This window comes from Ailuropoda melanoleuca, chromosome 20 (genome assembly GCF_002007445.2).
Source record: "Ailuropoda melanoleuca isolate Jingjing chromosome 20, ASM200744v2, whole genome shotgun sequence".
NCBI lineage: Eukaryota > Metazoa > Chordata > Mammalia > Carnivora > Ursidae > Ailuropoda > Ailuropoda melanoleuca.
In genome coordinates this window covers 8,042,422-8,069,303 of record NC_048237.1, presented here as the reverse complement: position 1 = coordinate 8,069,303, position 26,882 = coordinate 8,042,422, and the positions used below count along the sequence as shown (strand labels likewise).

At 37.4% G+C, this 26,882-nt stretch overlaps 1 protein-coding gene across 6 annotated transcripts in view; it reads left to right on the top strand.

Annotated features, from left to right (window-relative positions):
* Positions 1-26,882, top strand: part of PRKD1 (protein kinase D1) — a 310,715-nt gene that overhangs the window by 209,223 nt on the left and 74,610 nt on the right. For 4 of the 6 annotated variants that reach the window (XM_034648656.1, XM_034648654.1, XM_034648657.1 and 1 more), the window contains exons 3-4: positions 21,493-21,624; positions 22,617-22,777. In XM_034648656.1, the coding sequence (XP_034504547.1) occupies positions 21,493-21,624; positions 22,617-22,777 (293 nt within the window). Of the gene's footprint in view, positions 1-21,492; positions 21,625-22,616; positions 22,778-24,703; positions 24,764-26,882 lie in introns of all 6 variants that reach the window. The other 2 variants (XM_034648653.1, XM_034648652.1) reach the window with 1 other exon arrangement.

Here is a 26,882-nt window from a genome sequence, read left to right as displayed (position 1 = left end):
GAAATCATGCATATAAAGTATTTAACATAGTGCCTGGTCTATGCTACATGCATAATAAATGTTAGTTATTACTGTTTCTCATTCCCTATTCTATCCGTAGTCCTCTGTTCGGCTTTGATACTGGTTTACAAACCCTACTATTTGGACATCGCTTCTCCCTTAGCTTCCACTGAACTCCTGCCTTCTCTCTGACTGTGGCTTTTCCGTCCCTCCAGAGACCTCCAGTAGGCCTCTTTACTCCTTCTATTTGTCACCTTGTCACTTCTTTGTCTTTAAGAAGTTTGGGTGACTTCTCTAGTCACAGTCTGTCCTAAACTCTCTCTCCCAAAGCGCATTTCTAACCTGTTGGTGGACATCTCCACTTGGATGTCCTAGTGGGACTCCTAGCTTAGCATGTCCAGAACAGAACTCATTGCTCCTCTGGCTCAGCTCACACCTCCTGCTGGTGATCTGTTATCCTTGAGGGTAGCATTTGGTTTCCGGGCAGTTTGTAAGGACTCAGTTTCCCCAGTAACGTCTCATTGCATCTGTTGTCAAGTTTATAACTTGCCTTTCTTTTTCTCTCCTTTGTTTTACCATTAGAACCCCCGTAGCTCTTTCTAACTTGTGTCCTTGCCCCTCTACAGTCCATCCTCTCTGTGACCATTCTGCATGTTAATCTTCCAAAAACCTGATGGTAATCTGGCCTAAAGCCCCCAATGCCTTCCATTTCACCAGCTCCTGAATACCATTTCCTTAAGCATCCAGCTCTTTCTGTACAAGCCCTGACTCACCTTTATGGCTTTTCCCTGGCACTCTTCTATACATGCTTTTTGGGTAAGTATTCCATGATTCAACCAAACCGAACAGCTGTCCTTCTTGAACTGTCCTTTGCTTTTCTGGATGTTTCTTTCTGCTGAGAGTATCAGCCTCTTCCCAGCTTTGCCTTTTAAGGTTTACATTTACCCTTCAAGATCCAGATGAGATCCCAAGTTCTGCATGAAATTTCCCCTCCACTGTTACAGTACTTGTCACATCTACATTATGTGTATATATAGTTGATCTCTTCCACTAGACCATAAGCTCCATAAGCACCCCAACCATATTTTACTTTTTCTCTTAGCATCCCCACCTCCCCTTGCCTGTCCCTTTCCTAGCACTGTGTCTTCCATGCAGTTGCTGTTCAGCAGATGTTTCTTGAATGAATAATGCAGTGGGGAACAAAACCATTTAATTTTAAGCAAGGGAGGAATATTGATGAGAGTGGTATTTCAGGAACATTGGTCCGATACTGATTACGTGAAGGATCTGAGCTAATTTTACAAAACATTTGAAATGTACAAGGAAAAGTAAAATTATTTAAAGAAGACCTTGAACCCAGGGTATCCTTTCAATCATAAGGAGGGACTAGAAAAAGCCCTTGAGATAGAGGTTAAAAGAAATTCTTCTAATATATATCATCTTCCTTACCAATGTGCAAAGTTCAGGATACTCACTTTAATTGATGCTAGATAAATAAGTGCATAATAATTACCAAACCTTGTTGATAGTCCCAGATATGACATTTACATTTCTATATAAGCTAGTATGATAGAGAACCACAAGCCAGATTGCATACCAACACTCTTAATTACATGACTAGTCACATATACAGACACGTGGACTTTATGATTCAGTGGATATCACATTATATGTACGATGATCCGTGCCCATTTTGCTAGTTTCCACTTTCCATTTGTTCATTCTTAGTTTTTTTTGCTCTGGCAAATGTCATTGGTAGTATAATTGAGAATTACATCTATACTCAGCAATTTCAAAAGCTTAACTGCTCATTTTCTCAGCATTCTCTTAGTGTTTTTGGCTTCTACTGATCCTTCTAAAAGCATTTCACCATTAAGTACGTGAATTCTTGAATACAAATTGTGCCATGTTGCGTATTTGAATAAAAAGCACAGAATCGAAACTACGATCCATGAGGGCAGGTTCTGGTTTTACACAAAGGGCAATAAAATATAACTGTGACAAAAAAGAAACATTTCTCAAAGATAATATTTTTCCTTACTTAATTTAAAGATATTCAAGTGTGTAATTGCTTGCCACGTCTAAGTGCCCGCCTAATAATTTCAACATAATAGAAGTCTCTGCATGGCTCATATTACTCAGAATACAATGGAGAATATATTGCCTGTCATAATGACTTTCCAAATACACATTGACGTGAGGGAGACAGGGTTGGTCCCATGTGGACACTGTATTGAACAGTGACACAGACAACTTATTCACCTTTCCCTTCACCCAGTGTGAAAATATTACTCATCTCTGTTATGGACACATATAAATATAAATAGCTTGTGACTACTCAGAAACAGAACAAATTTGCCAGTACACTAGTTTCTCTTCTCTTTTTCCTTTTTATTCTTAAGCTTTTAAATTCATCACCTATTCTCATTGTCATGAAAAGACAAAGGGTCAGGGAGAAGGAAGTACATAAGAAAGTACGTAAGAAAACTTTGAAGTTTCACTGTGAGAAAAAATTGGAGGCAGTAGCTAAATAAAGTTTGGGGATTTTTTTAATGCATTAATCTCCCAGTTTTGAAAGTAAGAGAATATATAATATGAAAGGGAGCAGGCAAACAAGCAAGGAAGTAATACTTTCTTTAGAGCAGGAAATTTGTCCCAAAATACTGGTGTAGAACTCTACAGAGCAAAGCTGAAACAAATGGAAAAGTGCTTCCCTGCTCAGTTTTCTTTGCTGCTTTAACAAACTACCACAATTTTATTGTCTTTAAGCAGCACAAATTTATCTTACAGTTCTGGCGGTGAGAAATCCAAACGGGTCTCATTGGCCTAAGAGAACATATTTCCTTGCCTTTTCCAGTTTCGAGAGGCCCACACTCCTTGGCCTTGGCCCTCCACCATCTTCAAAGCCAGCAATGACCAAGTGAATCCTCCCCATTTTGTATTACTCTGCCTTTGACTTCTCTGCTTCCCTCTTCCACATTTAGGGACCATTGTGATTACATTGTGCTGACCCAAAAAATCCAAAATCATCTCCCTGTCTAAAGTCAGCTGATTAACAGCCTTAATTCCATCTGCTACCTTAATTTATCTTTGTCGTAACATATTTACAGGTTTGGGGGATTTAGATGTAGACATCTTTAGGAAGAGAGGGAGTAACTGTTCTGCCTATCACAGTCTTTCCTCTGGCCTGAAAAGATTCACATCCAGCCCATATCTAAAATACACTGACCACATCCCAAGATCACCCAAAGTCATGATAGAATCAACTCAAAGTCCAAAACCTCATCAGCTCAAAAGTCCCAGATCTCATTATGTGCATTTGAATATCCTAGGTATTTTGTTAAAATGTAGATTCTAATTCAGTGGGTCTAGCAGGGTAGAAGGTAGGAGTATGAGGTGTGGTAGCTGAGATTACCTTTCTAAGAAGTTCTCAGATATTGATGCTTCGGGTACATGGACCACATTTTAAATAGCAAGAATTTAACTTTTTTTCCAAAAGCCTTAGTGGGTATTATTGGAATGAGATTTAGATTAGACTTTTGGATTGAATATACAGGGCAGGTCTTTGACGGACTTTAATACAATGCTATCTAGTGGGGACACACACACACACACACACACACAAAAGAGGAGGGAAGGAGGAGGCCAAAGTCTTATGCCTAGGGCTTTGACCCCAGTGTGTACTTTTGGCCATGACTTAGAACTGTCATATTTGTTCTACTGCAGTGGCTATCCTAGCTCCACATATAGGTCAAGTTTATGAGGGCAGTTGCTTCAGCTGTGGACTGCCATAGCCAATTAGAGAAAACACCATAAAAGGCTAGCCTTACCTCCCACCTCTTAGGCTGCAAGGAAGATTGGAGAGAAGAGGCCAGACCTTTCCTATGTCTAGCCAACTTTAGTCCTCTGAGTGTTCCACCCATTTGTAGGACTGAAGTCTACATAGTTTCTTGTATTCTGACCAATTAACTACAATATAATCCCCCCTTGAGAATGCACCAGGTACTGTGGTTGTCCAGAAATGGTCACCTTGGTCCCCCCCATCAGGGGGTTTGCTTCTTTAGGTATGGATGTCCAGGGCAAGCTGAATTCAGATGAGAATTTCTGATGAAGGAATAGACAGAAAGGAGATACTAAATGAGTTTACTGGGTTAGAGGTAAATGATTCTCATCCAAAAAGAAGACTCAGTAAGACTCAGCAAGCCTGCTTTTAGCTGTTTATAATCAATTTCACCAGGGTCCAGGATGGACCATCAGCTCTCCATAAGTGACATTTTTAATAGGATAGTAATGTAGCTTTGAGAACAGACTCTCTGCTGTCTTACATAATCTTTCATGCCACCCTGGCCAAGTCCTAAGAACTACTTACATGTATATTTTAGAATCCACAGAGGGGAAACACAAGTTCTCTTCATTGGTTATCCTAGCAACTAATGAAGGTAGAGATGCCAGGCAAGGGATTGCACATATATGGCCCATGTTTTGCCACCATCACTCCCTGTTGTTATGGGAAATGTTCACAGCATTGCCTGTGGGGTGTTATTGAACCTATAGGCAACACTGATGAGTGGTAAAGGATGTTTGGAAGATTGAAGATTTACTTCAGTTAGACTGTCTTTCTCATAGGTTTCTGGTTTTACTAGGCTTATGTTAAACAGGCATATTCACTCCTATACTTTGAAGCATAGCATCAGGCATATATTTTTGACTGTATTAGTCCTTACTGATTGTCATCACACAATTCAGTCACATATGTCTTTCGACGTTCTCAAAATTGTTATATCTAATGTTGTTTTATTTCCCTACTTAACAAAATTGTGGATGGCGATCATATCTTACTTCAAATACGCCCCTTAATAGCTTGAAAAGTATTGATATGAAGTAAGATATGATCGCCATCCATAAGTCCTTTTTAATTGATTGGCTTCTGGAGACCCATGAAAATCAATGAGGTCACTCTTAGGCAGTGACTCTCAACCTTGTTCACTCAAGAGTTTTAAAAAAAAATTCGTATCTATGCTCCAAACCAGAATAATTAAATCAGATTCTCTAGATGTCAGGACCAGAACTTTCCACTGGCTTAAAGCTTCCTAGGTGATTCTAATGTACAACCAAGGTCAAGAACTTCTGCAGTAGATGCAGGCAGTTTGTGAAAAGGAAGCACATGGAGGTTTAGGAAAGCCCAGCTGCTCTGACACTGAATAGGAAATATGTATTTGTTTTTGTTTCTCCTTCTTAAGGCATAAAAAGGCTACGAGGAAAGAGGTGATGAACGTCTAAGCTCTGCCCTGGGCTTATTAAAGGTGCCAGAGGGCTAGTTATGGGTTGCCTCAGCAGGATTATCGTGATATGGCTACAATCCAAGGACTTTTTGCTCTTGCTCCAGTGACCTAAAGGCATCACCATGAGCCTCTGCTACCTTATAATGCCAGTTGCTGTGGATAAGAGAAGCTTAAGTACAGGAGATTCCTTTGGCTTTCTGAATGAGGAAGGAAGTACCTACATAACTGCTTTCCTCTTTTCTTTTCTTCCTCAGTTTCCAGCAAGTTGCACTCTGCCCCTTCACTTCCTCTTGCAAAGCTCCTTTTCTCAGGCCACACAATTCACCCTTCTCCAAAGGCTTTCTTCCTCCCTCATCTGTGACAGAGTGCTTCTGGGTCCCCCTGCCCTTGCTTCCTCCTCTAACAATCCCTCCACTTGGTTCTTTCCTAGCCCTCAAGCCTCAAATCTTAACTCTTTGCTCTATTATTCTCAAAAGTCCATGCAGTCTCTACTAGACTGCTGTAGTTTTTACACTTAAATGTTTCGTTCTCTCAACTATGGGTCTAAAACATGGGCTTTCCCTTCAAACCTTCCTTTCTTTCCTTTTTTTCTTTTTTTATTAGTGGTACCAATATTTTGTTTCATCCCTGCAAAAAACAAGCCAAACCAAAACAACTCCAAAAACAAACAAGCACAAGCAACAAGTGGAGTCATATTTGCCTTCCCATTTATCCGTAGGTTGTTCCTTTCTTCCATATTCCCACTGCTTCTTTCCTAGCTTAAGGCCCCTGGGTTCTTGTTGCCTTCTAAAGTGTCTCTGTACTTTCTGTGTTTTCCCTTTATATGCTCTAAACATGAGTCAACTAATCTCACCAAAACCCTTTTCTACATAATCCACCTACCTGAGGAGGGGATCACAAGGCAGTTTCTAAGTTAATGGCAATTTTCTTCATTTGGTGGAAAGCACAATGGCTGTTTGTTATTATTCTTTAACCTTCTCATATGTTCTATATGCTCTTTTGTATATATGATATTTTAACTGAAATAAATTCCAGTTGGTTTTTTTTAAGACTTTAAATGATGTCTTCTTGCATTCTAGAGCTTCAACGTGGAATACCAAAGTTGGCCATCATCTGATCACAGATAAACTGTCCACTGTCTTTCCCACTTCTTGACTATAATAACCTTCCCATTCAATCATGTTGATTCCTTCAGTACCCCAAACTTCACACATTTATTTCCTCTTCTGAACGTTATTCCCACCTTGTTTCTGAGAAATTCTATTTCTTCTTCAATCCAAGATTTTTGCTTTCCTTCATCTTTTACAGCATATCATTCTGTGCAATCAACCTTCTCCTCCTTCCCTGGAACTCTTCCTGACCTTTACAATCCCCAAATCCGTATTTGATTACATACTGTGTTATAATCTACTTGACCTGTTTTGTTTATTTTTTAGTATATTTACCATCTTTCTTCAGCTAGAGTATAAAATCCTAGAAGAATGACCATGAATCTTTTCCTACTTTATTTGAAATATGTTGGAGGAGGCTATATTTGTTTGGTTTAATCATGTTGAGTGTAGAAATAATCCAGAGAGTGTTACTGTAAATGTGGAGTGAGCCAAGAAATGTTGAAGGCCAGATACAATCTTTGAGTGCCAAGAACAATGGCCTTTGAAAAGGCTTCAAAGCTCTACCAAATGTAATAATCCTACAGGCAAAATCACCTTTTGGAACATTTTGCTCAGAATCACTTGTGCTAATATTATGTTTATAGCACCCTTTGGGAAGATGGGCTACAATTGACACATGGTACAGGTTTAATCTATTCTCTGCTTATTGTCAAATCAATTTTCTTCCATTAAAATTTTCACTTTTAGGGTTTATTTTCATCAGCTTTTTAGATAAATGTGGCACATGGCTTGGTTTCTGGGTTTTTTCTTTATCATTTTCATCTAGGAAAATTACTGAAAAAAAGTCCAGGAAAATGCGCTCTCTCCTGCCATATGGCCTTCTGATAACATGCAGCATTTAATAATGGCTGGGGCTTTTAACTTACCTAAAGTTGGAAGTTGATGTACAAATTGTCCTTTGTTTTTAATGTTTATTTTAATGCTTACTTATTATCATTTCAAATAATATTTTATGATTTAAGGTAAGGATTATCATGTTAAATGTATGCTAATTGTGTTGTGATTTATGTATTCACAGTTTATTAATTTAAATCTGCACATTTATATTAAAATCCATTATTTTCATCAGAAGTACAATTAAAATCAATTGAGTACTGAAATATATTTTAATAGTAAGATTTATTCACTGTCATGTGATTTGGATTGTAATAATTCATTGGTATGTTCTGTTTACTTTCTGGTATATGCACACACACACACACACATATACACACTGTTTGATAGAAAAAAATCACAATTTGTTTAAGGGGTACCAACTTTATCCCCACCCACTCAAAAAAAAGAGCATCATATAGGCAATTTCAGTGGAATTTCTATCAAATACCTAAGCACAGACTATTTCAGAACACATGAAAGTTGAAAATCTTGTCTAACACCTTACCCAAGCCACCAAATTTTAATACTGGAACCTGGAAAAGACAGTATAAGAAGGAAAAGGAAATGCAGTAGACTGAATGTTTATGTCCCCGAACTTCATGTTGAAATCCTAAACCCCTGAGTGATTGGTATTGGGAGGTGATTAGGTCATAAGAGTAGATCCCCATGAATGGGATTAGTGCCCTTATAAAAGATACCCCAGAGGGCTCTATCACCCCTTCTGCCATCTACAATTAGTGACAGAGAAAGACCTCCATCTGTGAACCAGGAAACAGACTCACCAGACACTGACTGAATCTGCTGCTGCCTTGATCTTGGACTTCCCAGCCCCGGAACTGTTTGTGAGCTATCCGGTCTGTCAGATTTTATTACAGCAGCCCACGCAGACGGACAGAAAGGAAACTAAGACGGAAAAAATAGACTATATCCACTAATGGAATAATTAATGTTTTTAAACATTTGCCATTCACTAAGTACTATGATAAGCCTTTTTCAGAGGTATAGAAAAGTTAAGTAATTTGCCAGGAATCACCCATTTACTTAGTATTAAAATTGTACTTAAAACCCAGGAAGCTCTGAAATCAGAACCCACATGCAATTAATGAAATATTTTTGCTTTCTGGATAAAAAAGTCCTAAATAAAGTGTTGAGAAAAATAGAAACTATAAGAATACAAAAGAATAATACAAAATTACCAAGTAAGTTATTCTAGGAATAAAAAGTTGATTTGACATTATTAGTAAGTCATTTTTTATAAACTTTCATGAATTTTAATAAGAAGTAGTTAACTTAAATCAACAACATAATGTTTAACAAGAATATGCATGGGGCGCCTGGGTGGCACAGTGGTTAAGCATCTGCCTTCAGCTCAGGGCGTGATCCCAGCGTTATGGGATCGAGCCCCACATCGGGCTCCTCCGCTATGAGCCTGCTTCTTCCTCTCCCACTCCCCCTGCTTGTGTTCCCTCTCTCACTGGCTGTCTCTGTCTCCGTCGAATAAATAATAAATAAAATCTTTTAAAAAAAAAAGAATATGCAAGGCACACTCCAATTAAGGTTAAGAAGAAAAGAGCCATCTTTACTAGTATTCAACATTGTTCAGGACATTCTTAGCAACTGGACTAACACTACAAAAAGAAATGAAAGAGAAGTACTAGAAAGGAACAGGCAAAGTGATAATAAGCTTGCAGTGGATCCGATAACGTGGAAAATCCATATTTAGGTCAGGATTCAGGACGATCTAAATTATTCTGGAGAATAATTTAGTGTCTACGAGGTTTAGCCTGATTTGTCCACATTCAAAACCTGAATTACTATTACAGTTATCACTCTCATTTTACAGATGTGGTCACTGAGACCTACAGAATCAGGAATCATAGTCAGGCTCAGACATCTCGTAAGGGGTGAAGCTGGGTTTCAAACCAGGCACTCTTGCTCCAGAACTGACCATCTTAACCCATTGCACTGTATTGAATAACACAGTCCTTTCTGCCTGCATGTTATCTACATGCCCAGCACAGAGTGAGCTCTGCCATCACGTGGAATACTCAGTCACAGGAGACTGTTCCTCCAGACTAGGAAAGGAGCTACTATCCGAATTTCAAGCATTGCCAATATAATTTGAAAACTACTTTGTCCGTCTACCTCTCAGTGCTGGTATATCTCACTGGAAAAACATTACTACCTAAAACCACAACAGGAAACATCAAATTTATATAAAAATTTACATCTATCTTCTTTTAAACAGTTTTTCCCTATGCTCTTTATCCTCTGTTGTCCTGAAATCACTAGATAGCTTGTTTAGAATTTATGTGCTGATAAAATTAACCCTTTGTTGCTTTAAATAATAATGACTTTGGGGTTTGCCATTTAGAACTGGAGAGAAAGTGGAATTAAATGCTGAAATTCAGGTATGACTATAATAGTACTATATGAGAATAAAATGTATATTGAATGAGTAAATGAACAAAATTGCAATAATAATTCACTTACCATACACATGCAGAGCATTTTGATATTCAAAACATGAATGTTGTTGCACAAAATTAATTAAAGCTTGTCCAAACAGAGTTAATTTTAGATTAAAAATCATAATCTGCAATTACTTGTGGTGTTTTCTAAAAATTGGTGATGATGATTTCCCAAAATATTTTCTTAAGTAGGACCAAAGTTTGTGTGATTTCATTTACAAAGGTGGAATGTGATATAAGTTCCTAATATGAGTATAGAAAGACCTGTATATGAGTTATGTCCCCAAACATATTAATTTGTAAATTAAATATTTAGAAGAATGATTTTGGTACTGAAAGAATATCATAAGTGGAGATAATAGTTCCAAACTAATGTACCAAAGCCCACTGAACCTACAACGTACCCACAATAAACTGGGTTTCATTTGCTTATTTACCATCTACATTAGATTCTTTGATCAACTGTCTTTCAAAGCTATGTTTTTGGTTCTTCTCTTAATATTGTTGATAGTTTTTAACATAGTCTAGGTGCAAGTCCTTTATCAGAAATGTATTTTGCTGGGCGCCTGGGTGGCTCAGTCATTGGGCATCTGCCTTTGGCTCGGGTCATGATCCCAGGGTCCTGGGATCGAGCCCCGTGTTGGACTCCCTGAAGAGCTTCTCCCTCCCCCACTCTCCCTGTGTACTCTCTCTCTGTCAAATAAATAAATAAAATCTTAAAAAAAAAAAAAGATGAGGGAAATGAGGTACAGGGAGATCCTGCAGCTTCTAAGTGGTAGCTGGAAATAGCAGTGAAGCCACCTTATCTCCTCCCAAAGTCGTATGCTGTCCAGTGTTGCAAAAAAGTTGTTTTCAACAGTGAAGTCCCTATGTTATGGATGTCCTGGACTGATCACAAACATTCCTTTCCGCCTCTGCCTTCCCACTGGAACCTGGGCTCTGGACCCTACATCCCTACCACCCTCAATCTTTGCCTGGGTAAATGGATAAACTGATGGTCTGTTTAAAGGATTCACCTGGGGAGTTGGTAAGCAGGCTGTAGCATATCAACCATGTGGGATACAACTCAGCCATAAACAGGAGTGAACTACAGATTCACACACAGCATGCATGAATTTCAAATGCATTATGCTGATAGAAGCTATACTCAAAAGGCTACATTTATATGACATTTTGGAAAGGGGACAGAAAATAGATCAGTGGTTGCCTGGGGAGAGGAGTGGGGGTGAGGAGGGGATTGTCTACAGTGGCACAGGGCAATTTCGGAGGAGTTGATAAAATTGGTGCATATCTCGATTATGGTGTTAGTTATGTTGGGGTTTTGAAATTTGGGGGAGGTTCAGTAGGGTGAGGCCTGGGGCCAACAACCAAGAAAGAATTCTTGAGGTATCTTTGGTAAAATGGTGGTTTATTAAAGCACGGGACAGGACCTGTGGGCAGAAAGGACTGCTGCCCTGGGGCTGTGAGGGGTGGCTGATTATATACTATGGGGTTGCGGGAGGTAAGGAAAAGGGAGGTTTCAAAAGGATTTTCATATGTTAAAGAAGACTCACAGGATACCTGAGGCCTTGCCATTGTCAAGGTTATTTTTCCCTCTAGCAAGGGATTAACATGAAGACAGTTGGGAGCTTCCTGGAGGAACATTACATTCTGCCCACTTCAAGTATCTGTCAATGGGCTGCAGGTTATAAGGACATTTAATTCTACCTACATTTCCTTCTAGAAGCTAGGTTATTGATGGAAATGCTTTGTTCTTGTAGATTGCTAAGACATTTGTAAACTGAGGGAGACTCCTGTCTTGCAGGATTGTGATCTCTGTAAGTTTAACTATTTGTTTTTCCTTTCCTTAGCTTTAGGGCAGCCAGCAGTGCCTGAGGAATGTCACATATATCTCATGGGGGTGGGGGTTTTGGGGTGGGATGTCAGCTTCTGCTTTGTCCTCCGCTTGCCTCCTCTTCCCTCATCAGTCTCATCATTACATGTTTATCAAAACTATACACAAAAAAAGTGTGGATTTTACTTAGTGTAAATTGTACCTCCATACACCTGACTAAAAAGCATCAACTCAGATTTTCAGTGGCTCAAGCTCTTATTCTGGTGAGCCAGGGTAGACCAGTGGATCAGTGAGCCCAGTTCTTCACAAAGGAGGCAGGGCGTTCCTCAGCAGCACGCCCCCTTGTCTTGGTGCCCTGAGCCATAACCAGAGGATTCCTGTGTGCAGCAAGCCCGCATTCGGTTCAGCCCGCACTGTACTCTTGCTCTCCTGCAGTGCGAATACCCAGCAGCTTTCACAGCTTTTAAGGGTTCTGTTGTTCATGAATCAAAAGTAAGCATCTGTTTCTACAAAAGGTACAGAGAGACTTAAAACTTGAAGCAAAGCATCGAGGACCTCAGTCTGGTGTCTCTGTGTGCAAATGTCCTTGACAACAGTGATGACATTTGTTGCCAGAAACCCTGCTGCCTATCAGAGCATTTCAGATTGTACTGTACCAGCCTTGTCTACCAGCCTTTTGTAAAGAGTCTAAAGGGCGGTTTGTATGCGGGTGTTCCTCATGTAAATGAGGTCATTATCCTTTTAAAGGTATAACGTTTCCTGTATGCGCTGGAGCTTTCTAAGAAACAGACTTGACCTTTCTTTCCCTCATTCAGGGTGCCTGCAGAGCCTGCACTCATTAGCTAGAATTTGACTCCATGACATTTTTACTTAATTTTCTTTTTCCTCTATGTTGGACACATGGGGCAACCATTTATGTTCTTTCTTGACCTGAGATGCTCTCTAATCTCTTTCCAGCTGTGGCATTTGTCATTCAGTCACATCAGGATATGGTGACCCTTCTTTCCCCACGGCAATTCCCAACTGTTAATTGATTCATTTTAGAGAAGGAACTAGACACAGTCCTATGGGCTTAGCTCCATTTAATTAGTGTTAACCAGAACAGTAGATAGAAAAGCAATTTCCTCTGGAGTGGAAACATATTCTTGATAAGGTAATAGAGGGAACAGGCAGTAATAGTTTTTAAAGCCCTTGGATTTTTTAAGTGCTATGGATTGGTAATAGATTTAAAAACAGCATTTAAAATGCCTTCTATTAATATTGATGGTGACAGTAATAATTTTAAATAATAATAATAACTGGGATTCAAACCCAGGTCTTCTGGATTACAAAACCTGCAGTGTTAATCTAAATTATGCCAAGACATTCTTGAAATAACCACCACCGATGTTGGTTACTTTGTGTCTTCCTCACAGCCCAGTCAGATGAGCTTTACTAGGCCAGTTTAATAGTTAGGGAGACTGAAGTTCAGAGAGGTGAACTGTGACTTACCCAGGGTCACTCATTTGCTATGACCAGGATCAGTAGCCAGGTCTGCTCTGACTCTGTATCCATGGTTTTCATTGCTACTACACCATACTGCCTTTACAGTAGTAAGGATCTAGCAAGGACATCTCTGAAAAGCATTGCTAGACTCTTTTTAAAATGTGATCCAAAGTATGGTTTTGACAGGCTTTGCTTTTAAACTTCAGATACCGCATTTACAGATTGCTGGGACTTCATAAAATGTAGAACCTGGGATCTGCAGACAAGCATATGAGTTTTGAAGGCATTGCTTTATTTATTCAACCATGGTTAAATCCTATTAATTGATCATTAATATGTGCATGTAAAGTAAGAGCAGGTATGATCTCAATCCTCCAGCAATCTGTGATGTGGGACATGAACAGATAAAGGGGTTAGGAAGGTGATTGCAGTATAGAGTGATACATTTTATAACCCAAGTGTGCCCAGGGGCTAATCAGAACAAAGAGGACATTTTACATCAGGTGCTGGTGGTTGTATCACAAAAGGATTCCCAGAGCAGGTGTTACTGAGCTGAGTTTGGGGTTGAGTACAGTTAGCTACCTGGGGTAGCCACATGCTAAACAAAGCAAAGGTTTGGGTGAAAGACATGGAAGCATACATACATCAGTAGTGGCTGGAGCAAGAAGTATGTTGAGGGGACTGTTCCTGGTAGACTTCTCAGTATGGAGATGGATGGAATAGGGTAGCTTTGCCTTATAGTTAGCCTTTAGTGACATGGGGTTCTATTTTGTATCTGTTTCATCCTGGTAGCACCTTCCAGGAAGAAGTCATGCCGCTTCTAAAGCAGCTGTTCTGGAAAAACCAGAGAGTGCCGTTGCTTGGGAGGGAAACAAAGGGGCAGTCACTCAGGCATTATTAAGTGTAACTCTCCTGGTTTGTTCCTGCTTCGTGAACAGGTCCTAAACTTCTTCCTGAGCAGGGTTGTAGCCCTGCCATCAAACACTCCTACTGTCTTGCTGTTTGCTTCTGGTTAACCAGAGAAAAAGAAGAAGGACTTACTTCTTTCTGAGCAAGAATGAATACATGCCGACTTTCCCAATTTTCATAATAGAACATAGGCCTTGCCACCTGTATGTCTGGTGTCTAACAATGCATAGGGGGCTCTCCTTGTATGTTAGTGGTTATATTCTAAATACCTGAAGGTATTAACATAATTAGCTTTCTGTGACCTAGCTTTATGGAATTATCATAAATAAACCTATTGTAACTATGCTTGAAAAAAGAGACCATCATTATGACCCTTTTGGCAAGTTAACTAGTAGTGCCTGCTACCTGATCATGTTCATGAACTTTCTCATTCAATTTCTTCCATCACTATTAAGATTTATGAGCTCCTCTTACTTTCTGAAGTCGTTTTTCTTTTCTAGATTTGAGGAGCATTCACTTCTGTTTTCTTCAGGTTGATGTTTTATTTGAACTTTTTATTCATTAGGTGTAACATATATAATATCACACGTATATATATGTATGTATATTTGTATATACACATGTAACAGGAAATTTACCGTGTTTCCCCATTTCCTATGTTACAGGACTATTTCTTGTAATATAGGAAATAATACAAAATATATTTTATGAGTTATAAATAAGTTATGAATTATTTGTAATTTATAATATTATATAAAAATGTAATATTTCCGATAATGTAGGAAATGAGCTTCTAAATTATATTTTCCCCCAAGTAACTAATTGTTAATCATTTGTTTAGTGTTCTCCGGCTGCAATGATTTATAATATTTCCTCTATCATATTTTAAATTCATACATGGAGTGGATTACTATGCTCTCAGGACCTGTCTTTTTTATCTCTCTTTTGTCGTATGCACAGCCAGTACATTTTTAATAAAAATATCATAGTTTTATAGAATATTCTGATATTAACTAGGGCTGAATTTCTTCTTTTCTCCCCTTTTAAACTTTTCCATTTGTATCAGAATATTTTCTGTTTTTCTTACAGAAGGCCTTCAAAATAATTTCCTTAAGCCCAATAAGATTTTGTTAGAATATTCTGGAAGAATATTGTGGTAGACGTTTTAAGATTAAGAATGAATTTTGGGGCACCTGGCTGGTGCAGTTGTTAAGCGTCTGCCTTTGGCTCAGGGTGTGATCCCGGTGTTCTGGGATCGAGCCCCACATCAGGTTCCTTGGCTAGGAGCCTGCTTCTTCCTCTCCCACTCCCCCTACTTGTGTTCCCTCTCTCACTGGCTGTCTCTCTCTCTGTGTCAAATAAATAAATAAAATCTTAAAAAAAAAAAAAAAAGAATGAACTTTGAGCCCTCATGTATAATTTTTTTTTAAAGATTGTATTTATTTATTTGAGAGAAAATGAGTGAGAGAGAGAGAGCATGAAAGGGGGGAGGGTCAGAGGGAGAAGCAGGCTCCCCGCTGAGCAGGGAGCCCATGTGGGAACTGAGCCACCCAGGCGCCTGAGCCCTCATGTATAATTTATTATGGCCTATTTAAAATAGTTCATTTAAAGCCCTTAGATAATCTTTGTTCATCTACTCTATTTTCTTCCCAAATATATTTGTTCTTCTAATTTTTTGTTGTTTGAAAGTAGTCGTCTTCTGCTAGAAAAGATAGGGAAAGAATTACAACTGAAAAATTCAGCTTTTTCTATTTTGTTTGTTAACATTAAACTGTGTTTTTTTGATGGTTCAGGACTATCTCGGCTTCATCCTTTCCACATTTAACACGGCTACAAGGTCTTTTGTTCTGTTTCAGGCTTTTTCAAAGCTTCGGCTTTTTCTTTCTGTTAGTCTTCTTGGGGTGGCTCTTACTGGCCGGAACCACCATTTGCCTTCCCTGGACTCTGTGCTGCTCCTTCTGTAGCTGATGCATTTTCATTTTCAGTATGAGCTTGTCAGAGAGTTCCCTGGGCCGTTATGTCAGTTTCTCTACCTCCCACCCCTTTTTCTTCCTAATTAGGGTAACTTGTTTTTGTGCTATCAGTCTGGCTTGAGAGACCATTCCTCTTGGAGCCATATTTTTTTTTAAGGGTCTCTGGCCATGGACTTATAAAATATTTTCCCAGAACTTTCTGAACTGCCTAATCAACATAACTAAATACATTTTATGGTTTTTTTCTCTTGGCTGCTATAATCTCTGGGATATTCATAGCTTTCCAAGTTCCCATCATTGCACCTCACTAACGTTTTTCTGGTCAGATATGAGTCAAAAATGGAAATTCCCATCTCATTTCTTCAAAGGGAGAATCTAATACAAACATGACTCGGAGAGACTGGGACAAATGAAGAAGCAGAAAGAAATGACCAGCCGTAGGGTGTATATGTAGATGTGTGTGTACGGGGTCAGAGGTAGTACAGACATATGCAAGCTTAATTTTACAAGCACTGTCAAATATCTGGGCCACAATAGCATCAAAATGATCTGCTGTCATCCTTCAGGTACCTGCCGCATAGACAGTTGGGAGACCCTTTGCTATAACTGTCCTGACAGTGCACCAAAGATGAAATCTCAAGAACTCACTGTAATTATGATTATTAAGAAATATGTAGCTAATCCTATAAATTGTCTATAATGAAATAAAATCAGACTATATAAAAATGTTCCCTCTTAATCACGTTCTCTATTTTTCAAAATACAATACACTTCATCCTTTGGTTCTACTCAGTGTCTGTCCTTGAGGAAGCTTTCCCTGATAGATCCAGGCAGGTCTAGTCACCCTTTCTTTTGTGTTTCCATCTCTGCATTTACTATTATTATTATGGATCTGTCATCCTTACTTTGACTTTGAACCTTCAACAACAGATACTGTTCCTTGTCCTTTTTCTATTTCAAACATTACTACATTACTTAGGTTGTAGATACTTCAGTAAAACTAAAATCAGTCAACTCTATGCTTGAAGATATTAGGACCACTTGACCTCCGCAAGCTAATTTATGAAAGATATGGACCATGTCTAAGTTACAGAAGAGTGTTTGGGTCTCAGGATAAAAAAATCTTTCTACTAATTTGAGATATTCACAAATGCAACAGACTGATTTGTGAGGAGGCATCATTCCACCAATGGAAGCTCTCAAGGACCAGAGGATGATTTATGTATATCCATTATGTGTGTGCCTGGATAAATGATGGGATGTTAAAGAACATAATGGTTTCTTAGCCTTAAAACTGATGAGTGTTTTGTATTTATGTGAGAATGACATCCAGAAGCTATTTGCAGTATTCTGGAGGTTAAGGAAAAAGCAAATTTATCTACAACAAATCTTAACAGCTTTAAAAAAACTTCATAATGTTTTGCTTTTGGAGAGACTTACCAATTGAATATGGCAACACTGGGTATCACGTGGACGCTAAATTCCAACTGGCTGTTAGTGATGCATTACCTTTGATTTTGTGACAATTTAAAAACCAATTATTGTTACTAACTCCTATTTGTTTGGAGGCAGAAGGATTTCAAAAAATGGAATCCATGCAGAAAGCATATTGAAAGGATAGTTGATCACAAATTTCATTCTATGATTATTTCATGGACTTTTTTTCTCTCCAGTATCTTTTGCATCTCTGAGATAAGGATGCATGATACAAGATTAGTGTGTTATATTTAATTACACTTTTTAAAAATCTTTTCTAGTGTTTCATAAAATAAAGATGCAGTGTTTTAATGGGCAGAGAAATATGATTTGATCTAGAGCAGCTTAGAGAATTTGTATGGTTCAGCTGTGAAGACTTGTCTGAATCAAGATCCTATGTTACCAGTACAGCTCCTTAATTTCTCAGAGACTCCGTTTTCTCATTTGTAAAGTAGGGATAAAAATATCTACTTCCTAGATTGCTTGTGAAAAACAGAAAGAGATGCTACTTGCAGTGTGTTAACCTTTTCTCTTATATCTGTCCCAAATTGTTGATGCCGGAAAGAGTTAATGCTTCTCCCAAATTGCCAAAATTACCAATAAAAAAAATTACTGAAAATCTTGGAGGAGCTGACATTATTTTATTTTATTATGCAAATAATTTTGACCTCCAGAGATGATGTATTTTGCTTCAGAAGCCTCATTTCTTCTGTATGCTAACCAAACAGTTTATTCCATTTTGTGCAACAATTCATAATGAACCTTAAAAGAACTACTGATTATTTTAGAGTTTTTGGCTCAATTACCTGTTTCAAATGCTCAGTGACTAAGGAAAGCATGTCATTTTCTCCTCTCCTGCACACTGGTATATAACAATAGACTTTGAATAGAGCAAATCAAAGAGACACAAATACCAGTGTAAGGGGCCCATTGTGCTTAGTTTGTAGCCCTGTCACATGCTTTTAATTTAGGTCGGTTGATTGATTATGACAAACTGACAGATAGCACATTGTTCCTCTCTTGGAGTCTCTAGACACTTTAATATTCCTACTCTTATCTGTCCATTTTGATTCCAAAACTTAAGTGAAATGGAATTACAGCATTCACTTTGTTTTCCTGTGCTAAGTGATTATCTCTGAAGTGCAATTTTGTGATTAGGCAAGATGGCATGCATACACTCAGCTAATGCTGATTTCCCCCAGGGTGCAGAACAGGTAAATTCATAATGAATGGATGTTGTGCTTTGATTTCAAATGGATGTACAACCTCCCCACACTTGGTAGTTTTATTTAAAAAAATGTATTTAATTATTCCAAAATTAACAGGAGAATATTAAAATTGAACTTTAGAAAATGGCATTTAAAGATAAGTCAAGGGTGCTAACTGCTTATGAATGTTAATCCCCTTCAAAAAGTGAAAAAACAAACTTACCTGACATATATGGGTGGGGGTGGAGAAGGAGTGTGGTCATTGAAAATCTTCAGCTTAATTATTTATATGTTTTCTGATTAATTCAAAAATATCTGAGTGCACAGCTTAGTATTCGTATTTTCAAATACTAATGTTCCTTATTTTGAAAACTACAGTAATTATTAACTAATTGGCATTATAGTATCGTCATAGTTGTTTGGTCCTGAGGGGTGACTTTTTAGGGGGAGGGGAAAGAAGAGGCAAGGAGTTAACGATTGGCACAAGTATTTTCTTTGATATATTAAAAACAAATTTTTTCCATAAGAGAGCTCAGTTTTAAAGAGAATTTACTATCCCCAAATTAAATGTGTTTTGACCAAAGCACAAAAGTAGATGATTGGTACCCAAATCATACTCTTTTACTGATATGCAATTTCTCAAACTTATTTCAGTTGAAATCCTTTTTATAAAGAATGCTAACACTAGTCAGAACTTCATGTAGGCAGTGTTGGTGTGTGGTTGTTTGTGGTTCTTTGATCAGTTTCTTCTTCCCACACTTGAATCTCTTAGCATACTATCCAATGTAAGGAGCTCAATAATTCCTAATTATTCTTGTTATTTTAATTATCTTTCCAACTGAGTAAAAGTAATAATTTTATTAAGTTGATTTTCAACAATAAAGCACATTAATTTGGAATAAAGTGCTTTTCTTCAAGGCTCCAAGAGGAATCAACCCATTAAAATTTTCAGTCTTTTATTGTGGTCCTGTTGTATGTCCTGTGAACCATCAGTAATATTCTTTCTGCTGGAAATGATTCACTTTCCTGCATGTTGACTATATTATCAGTTGCCCTGAGGGATATGATACCCTCAGAGTTGTCCTTATAATTTTGGACACCTACCTAGCAGAGATGAATGGCCTACATTTTCAGTGTGCACTCTGTTACACCTTGCACACTTGAGTTAACAAGGTAAGCACTTCCTAAGTACACTCAGTGAGTGATTTGTTAGCCTATAGCCTGCTCTCCAAGACAGTAATAGGAACACTGCAAATATTTATTCCCCACGGCATGGCGCTATTGGACATAATTCTTTGGGTGAAGATAGGGAAGATAAGCTCTTAACGCTGGTATGATGAAAAGGACAGTGAATTGGGGGCCAGGACACCTATGGTCGTAGTTTTATTTCTATGTATTATCATAGGCCTCATTTTGTAGTTTCTTTAAATCTTGGAAGTCATTTTATACTTACTGTGGCGGGTTTTTGTTTGTTTTTACCTATCTTCCTTGCTAGCTTGGTAGGCTCTGTAGAGATGTCCTACTCATCTTTAGGTCCTTATCCCCATTGGTACCATTGACAACACTGAAGGTGCTTAACAAAGGTGTGTTGAAAAAGTAAGGCAAGAAGGCAACCAGAAGGCAGAGAGGCAGACGAGAACACTATATTTAAGGCCCAAGTTTCTCCCCCCGCCCACCAAATTCTCTTTCAATAAAACCATATGAAATCAAGTGCATATGGTCCTAACTTTAATGGAAGTGTAAACTCTTAGGGCTTGGAGAAGTTAACAATCAGTCAGATCTTCTCTTTTTATGTCTGAGAAACTGAGGCTCATGATGATTAGGTGAGGCGTCACTCCCAGCTCAGCAGTCTCTCGACTGTCCTGGGTAAGCTCAACGTTAGCCTACCTATGCAAATAAATCTAGAAAGACATACGCCCTGCCCATTAGAGTTTGGGGATGGTGGGTGATATTTTACTTTCAATTCCCTGTGTCTTTCTTGACTTGAACAACAACAAAAAGCGTAAACTACCTTTATAACACAGTTAAAAATGTCATTTGGAAAAATACAATTTAAAAAGTAATGAATTTCAATACTTTGCAGCAGTACCATATAGAATAAGTAACAATATGTGATAACAAAAAGTACCCTACATTGTGAGTATGATTTGCTAAAGTGTTATTTCTCAAGGAGTGGACTGGAATTCACCAGTGTGTGTATTTAAGTCCCTCTTACGTATTATTAAAGAGGCTACTTAGTTATTTTTAGGTCATAATAAATGCTTGGTTATATTGCCTTAAGAGTTCAGACAACTCTTTCTCCCCAAGAAGAGGATGCTCAGATTTCTTATCTGTCTTCCAGCGGGACCCCACCCTTCTGATGTACCTCTTCATGGTCATATTCACGTATCTTATCTTCTGATCTGTCAAATTCAATCCATCAGCTTTTTTTTCTTTAATATTTCTGACTGCCTTTCTGGGGAAGAAAAAGCAAAATATTTTTAAGTAACATCAGGTATTTGTAAATCTGACTGAAGTATACTTTCACATTCATTCTTTCTTCTGCATTTTACCTATTCCCAAAATGCCCTGAAACTTTGACTCGCAAGAAGAGGTGAGAGACGCTATGCAGGGCCACCAGCGAGCGGTAAAGCTGTGGGTGGAAAGAATGGAGTCTCACTGCTAATGCTAAGCAGTGTTGCATCTTATCTTTCCTGATTTGCCCAGAGAGTTATATCCATACTTGCATATTAATTATCCTGTATACTAATTATCTACAGATCAGAGAATCCGTTTGACTTATTTTCCAATGTTACTATTTCTACAGCTTCTGCCACCTTTGAAGACTTTCAGATTCGCCCCCACGCTCTTTTTGTTCATTCATACAGAGCTCCAGCTTTCTGTGATCACTGTGGAGAAATGCTGTGGGGGTTGGTGCGTCAAGGCCTCAAATGTGAAGGTAAGGTCTTTCCTTCCCCAATCAAGTCGATCACATGCGGGAACGTACACACTATCTGCTTATGTTGTGCCCTCTCCAATAATGTCTTCTTTCCCTCAGATGTCTTGCAGCAATTTTTTGGGTGCATGGATTCTGTTCTGTTCATTTCTTTACATTTCCTGTCTTCAGCATATTTGCTCTGATCTGGGAAACTTGACACTCATATCGTATCCCCTGTATTTTGTAGATTTGTTTCTTTTGTGTTATTTTGGCAACAAACTAAAAATAACATTTGCTTCTTAAGTCAGAATTTGGATTAGTAAGCATTCAATAGATGTTTGTTGAAATGAGCAGAGGTTTAGGAAGTTAATCACACCACGCAAGGTCATTTAGATGTAGAGTGGCAGACTGGAGTTTGTACCCATGATTCTCATGTGAAAAGTGAGTAATGGGAATATTGAAAAGAAAATGGTGCCTTCCTAATTATCTACCATGTGGAAATTACCATGTAAGGTATTTTACATATTTTCTTTACAATTCTACAAAGTAGTTATTATCCCTATTTTATAGACAGCAAAACTGAGGTATGCAAGGTCATGTGGACAAAAAAATGTGGAACCAGGATTCAAATCAATGTAGTTCAAAAGTTGTGATACAGTGTGATTAACTGTCCTTTATGCATCCACTCACATTAGAACTTGTGGCAGTTAAAGATGCCTCAGGTGAGCTCTTTGGGTTTTTGTTGCCGGATCCCTCAGAGCCCAAGTCCATTATACCAAAGAACATGTTTAAAAAATGATAACTAGAGTAGTTGCTGAGCTTGTCCAACAGAATCAGAATTCAAAACCCACCCTATTTACAAAATGTGAAAAGAAATCAGAAGAAGCTCAAGAGAAAATTTGAATTTCCAAATAGCCTCAAGAAACGGTACTATTTTTGAAAATGCATAATTTAATACTAGAAGAGCTTTTAATTTATGATTGAAAAAAATCATTTTTACTTTCTCTTTCCAGGATGCGGTCTGAATTACCATAAGAGATGTGCATTTAAAATCCCCAACAACTGCAGTGGCGTGCGGAGGAGAAGGCTCTCCAACGTTTCCCTCACTGGGCTCAGCACCGTCCGCACGGCGTCTGCTGAGCTCTCCACCAGTGCCCCTGACGAGCCCCTTCTGGTACAGCCTCCTGTTTACCCCTTTATCCATTTATATGAGAAATCTGTGGGACAATGTGATAGCAGTGTCAATCAAGACAGTGCCCTGTTAGGGAGCACACAGCCAGGGTGTTAACGACTAGGTTTCTTCAGGGCCTGTGCTGTGGATTGGTCAGTGCTTCATCACATATCCAACAGCTTTGAGTTTGCTTTTATCTGTGAGCTTCATGCAATTAGAAATATGTGAGGTATCATCGTGGTCGTAGGGCCAGAGCAGCACAAACTAATGTGTGAATATTGCACAGCATAGTTTGTCAAATTTTGGAAACCAGAGATAAAAGTAGTTCTTCTCTGAAGATTATCAGATTACTTTGTGATGTAGCTGAATATTTATTCTGGGAGAAAATTTTAAATTTGCTCTTATGAAAGTAGGGAAGTCTTTAATGTCTTAGCATCACTGGCATACATTCTGGGATATTGTCAGGGTGACACTGATTGACAAATGCTGAGAGAAAAATAGGACTTGAATACGTTAAATATTTCCATTATGTTTAAAATACTTATCTTATGGATATGACTTAAATATTCTTCTTTAAGACAGTTAAATTTGGATTTTCCAAACATTCAAAACCAACTAAAAATTGTGGTAATTATGTGAATTATTTAAAAGAAGAACATAAGCTAACAGTGTGAAACATTAAATTTCCCATATTTACTCCCTCCTCTCAAAGAATGTTACAAAGAATTTCTATAATCTAGCTATTGTCAAAATCAATTAATGAAAAACATTAGAAATTATTACAACATTAAGGTTAAATTCATCCTCCTTGGAGTGGAGAGGGGCAATACATTTTGAAGACATCTCTAAAATAGGTGTATCGATTAGTCCCTTGTTTGGAAAATATTTTATTGTGATCTTTATATCACTTAAATTTTGTGACAGCCAAAACCAGGCATATAGCCCAAATGCATGCTCATTTTGGTAAATAGGAAATGTCATAGTCTGTTCTCCCAAGACTTTCTTTTGAGACTTTGTTGTGTTTTCAGTCTTTCATGAAGTAAACCTGTTGGGGGAAGGCAGGTACTTAATCCTGCCATTAACTAGAAGAATACGTTATGTTCGGTGACTGTTCAGAATGGATGTATGCGATATTATTCCGTAATGTTGCATTAATTGGAAGTACTGATACTCTAACTGAAAGGTGCTTAAATCAAAAGCTATTTACTTTTTCAAATAACTCATGTCAGCTTCCCAGCTCCAAAATTCCTTGATTTAGTTTGAATTTTTATAGGTAGTGATTTTTCAAGTTATAGCAGTTATTCTTGCTTTTAAGTTAGTCACTGAGACAGTGTTTATAGAATACTTAAAAATAAGTTTAAGAAACAAAATTGTAAATTAATTGTATATTGTTTTCAGTTTTACCAAGAAAAGTTCTTTAAAAATTATTTAACATCCACAAGAAATCTAAAACTCTAAAGCCATTCATTATTAAAATAGATCAAAATCTGGATGATTAATGCTAAAGATTCTTCTTTGAGATCTATCTCAACTTTTTATAATATATACACACATATATGTGTACACATTTATACATATACACATACATCCATATAAATAATATGACATTACATATATAATTTACATTTTGTAAGTATAAATTGAATTACATATTTAAATTATATGCATGTATATATTTATAAATATATATAATTTATATGTAAATATAATTTAGGTTACATAACTATAGTCTTTAACATGGGTTCTTAAATCAAAGTATTTAATTGCTTTATTTAACCAAATTAAATAATTATTTCATCATTTGAATTACTTGATTACAAGCTATATTTTACATGAAATGTTGAAATTCATTAGTGCTTTATTGCTGAAAGGAAATTTTTATAGTAGAATGCTTAAAATGTTCTTTTTTAATATATTTTTTAAAATCAGATTCTAACCATGACTGTCAAGGAGGCTTATAAGATTGTGACCCAATCAGATATTTGTGAGGTGAGAAAACATTGGAGCCATAAAATACTTTGAAAAATATTATCGTCATAAACTGTCATAACCTTGTATAAAATGCCCAACAGGTAACCTTTAAATGAGAAATGCCTTTGGAAATCATGTTTGTGACACTATTTGACACACTGGCTCTCAAAGTCATGTTTTACATGTATCAGAGCTCTTTGTGCCCTCATGGTATACCTGTTTATCTCTTGTTTTATCCAACACCTGAGAAAGGAACCCAACACTGGCCCACTTTGAGGAGGGCACGTATTTTCTGGTTGTCTTGGGTCATGGTCATGCCTTGGTTACTTTAATGTAGGGACAAAACCACCTTGCTCTACCCAGGCATTTTGGAGTACAGTGAATATGTTCTTCTTTTTCCCTGGTTAAGATATAAAAGGTCAGTAATTACAATTTAAAATTTATAGTGAATGCCTAATCAAAAGTAATATTATGGAAATAATAATAAAGCCTTTTAGTTATATATATAATTAAAGATATTTTTCCATTTCTGAAAAAGACAATGACCAAGATATAAAGATGGTATTGCTTATTAATCCCATTATATCATCCATGTTGCGAGTCTGCCATGACAAGTGTGTAGATTTTTCTCTGAAACATAAGAAAATGATTTTTCCTGTCAATACTTGATGGCTTATTTTGACTATAAAATCACCATTTCACATACAGATGAAGACACTGGTAATTCTATTAATTTATTCATTTTTGGCACATAAATTGAATCTCAGATTTCCATATTGCTGCTAAAATAGAAGAAAAAAGTATAACAACATAGATTGTATGACTGGCTTTATCTGTCATCAATTTTGGCAGTAAACTGTATTCATTATAACCATGAAGCAGTCCATCTTTTAATAAGACCCAAAACGCAGTCAATTTATGGCATAACAGCTCAGCAGGGATTTAAACCTTTTTGTAAACCATCACCAGTATTAGAAGGAAATGAGAAAAATTCAATAGGTTCTTAAGTAGGATATATTAATATATTCTATCATTATACATAAGTATACTTACTAAAATCATGTCAATTTTATAGACGTTTAAGAAAATTGCAGAAGTCAGAATTAAATGATACTATCATTTCCCTATGCTTTACTCATCTTTTTATTTATTTTTTTCATCTTTTTATTTTTATTTACAAATGTTCTTGTATTTGGGAAGAGTCAAAACCAGTTGAAACCGTGTTATACAAGACTTAGTCTTAGGCAAAAAGTTAATAATCTCTTTCAGAACTATGAAGAAGCTTATATCTGATCAACTGTCCTATAAGGGCAATTATAAAAGCTGAATAAAATATAAGAAAAGAAAACAGAACAAAATAATATTTGAAGGTACCCAAGAGCAACCAAAGCAGTCAGGATTTGAGAGACCAATGTCTCAGAAGGAAGGAAATCACAGAGAGGTCAGTGCACAAGACAGGCCCCCACAGCAAAGAAGTATCTGGCCCTAAACTCAGTCAATCTGAGTTTGAGAACCCCTGAGGTAGAGCCATGCTGGAGAATTTCCATATTATAAAGCCACAGTTAAGACAATGTAGTATTGCACAAGGTTTAAGTATTAAAAAACACGGTAGTATTATACAAGAACAGAACAATAAACCAATCAAACAGAATGAAGAGAGTCTACAAACTACCTGTATGTATGTATAAGCCAACTGATTTCTGACAAGGATATCACTGCTGTGAGAAAAGGATGGTCTTTTCAACACATATTTCTGAAACCAATTGGATATCTATATAGAAAACATGAATCGTGACCCTGCCTTCCACCATATATAAGATTAATTCAAGGTAGTTTGGAGCCTCTAGGAGACAACGTTGAAGAATATGTACAAGGAATTGGGGTTGGAAAAGCTTTTTTAAACAGGACTCAAATCACTGATGTCAAAGGGAAAAGAGTGATAAATTGGACATCATTAAAATCAAGAAATTGTTTTCAGCAAAAAATACCACTGAGTGGAAAGCAGGTCAGTGAATGGGAAAAGATATTTTTGGGGGCGCCTGGGTGGCTCAGTTGATTGAGTGTCTACTTTCAGCTCAGGTCATGATCCCAGAGTCCTGGGATTGAGTCCCACATCAGGCTCCCAGCTCGGCGGGGA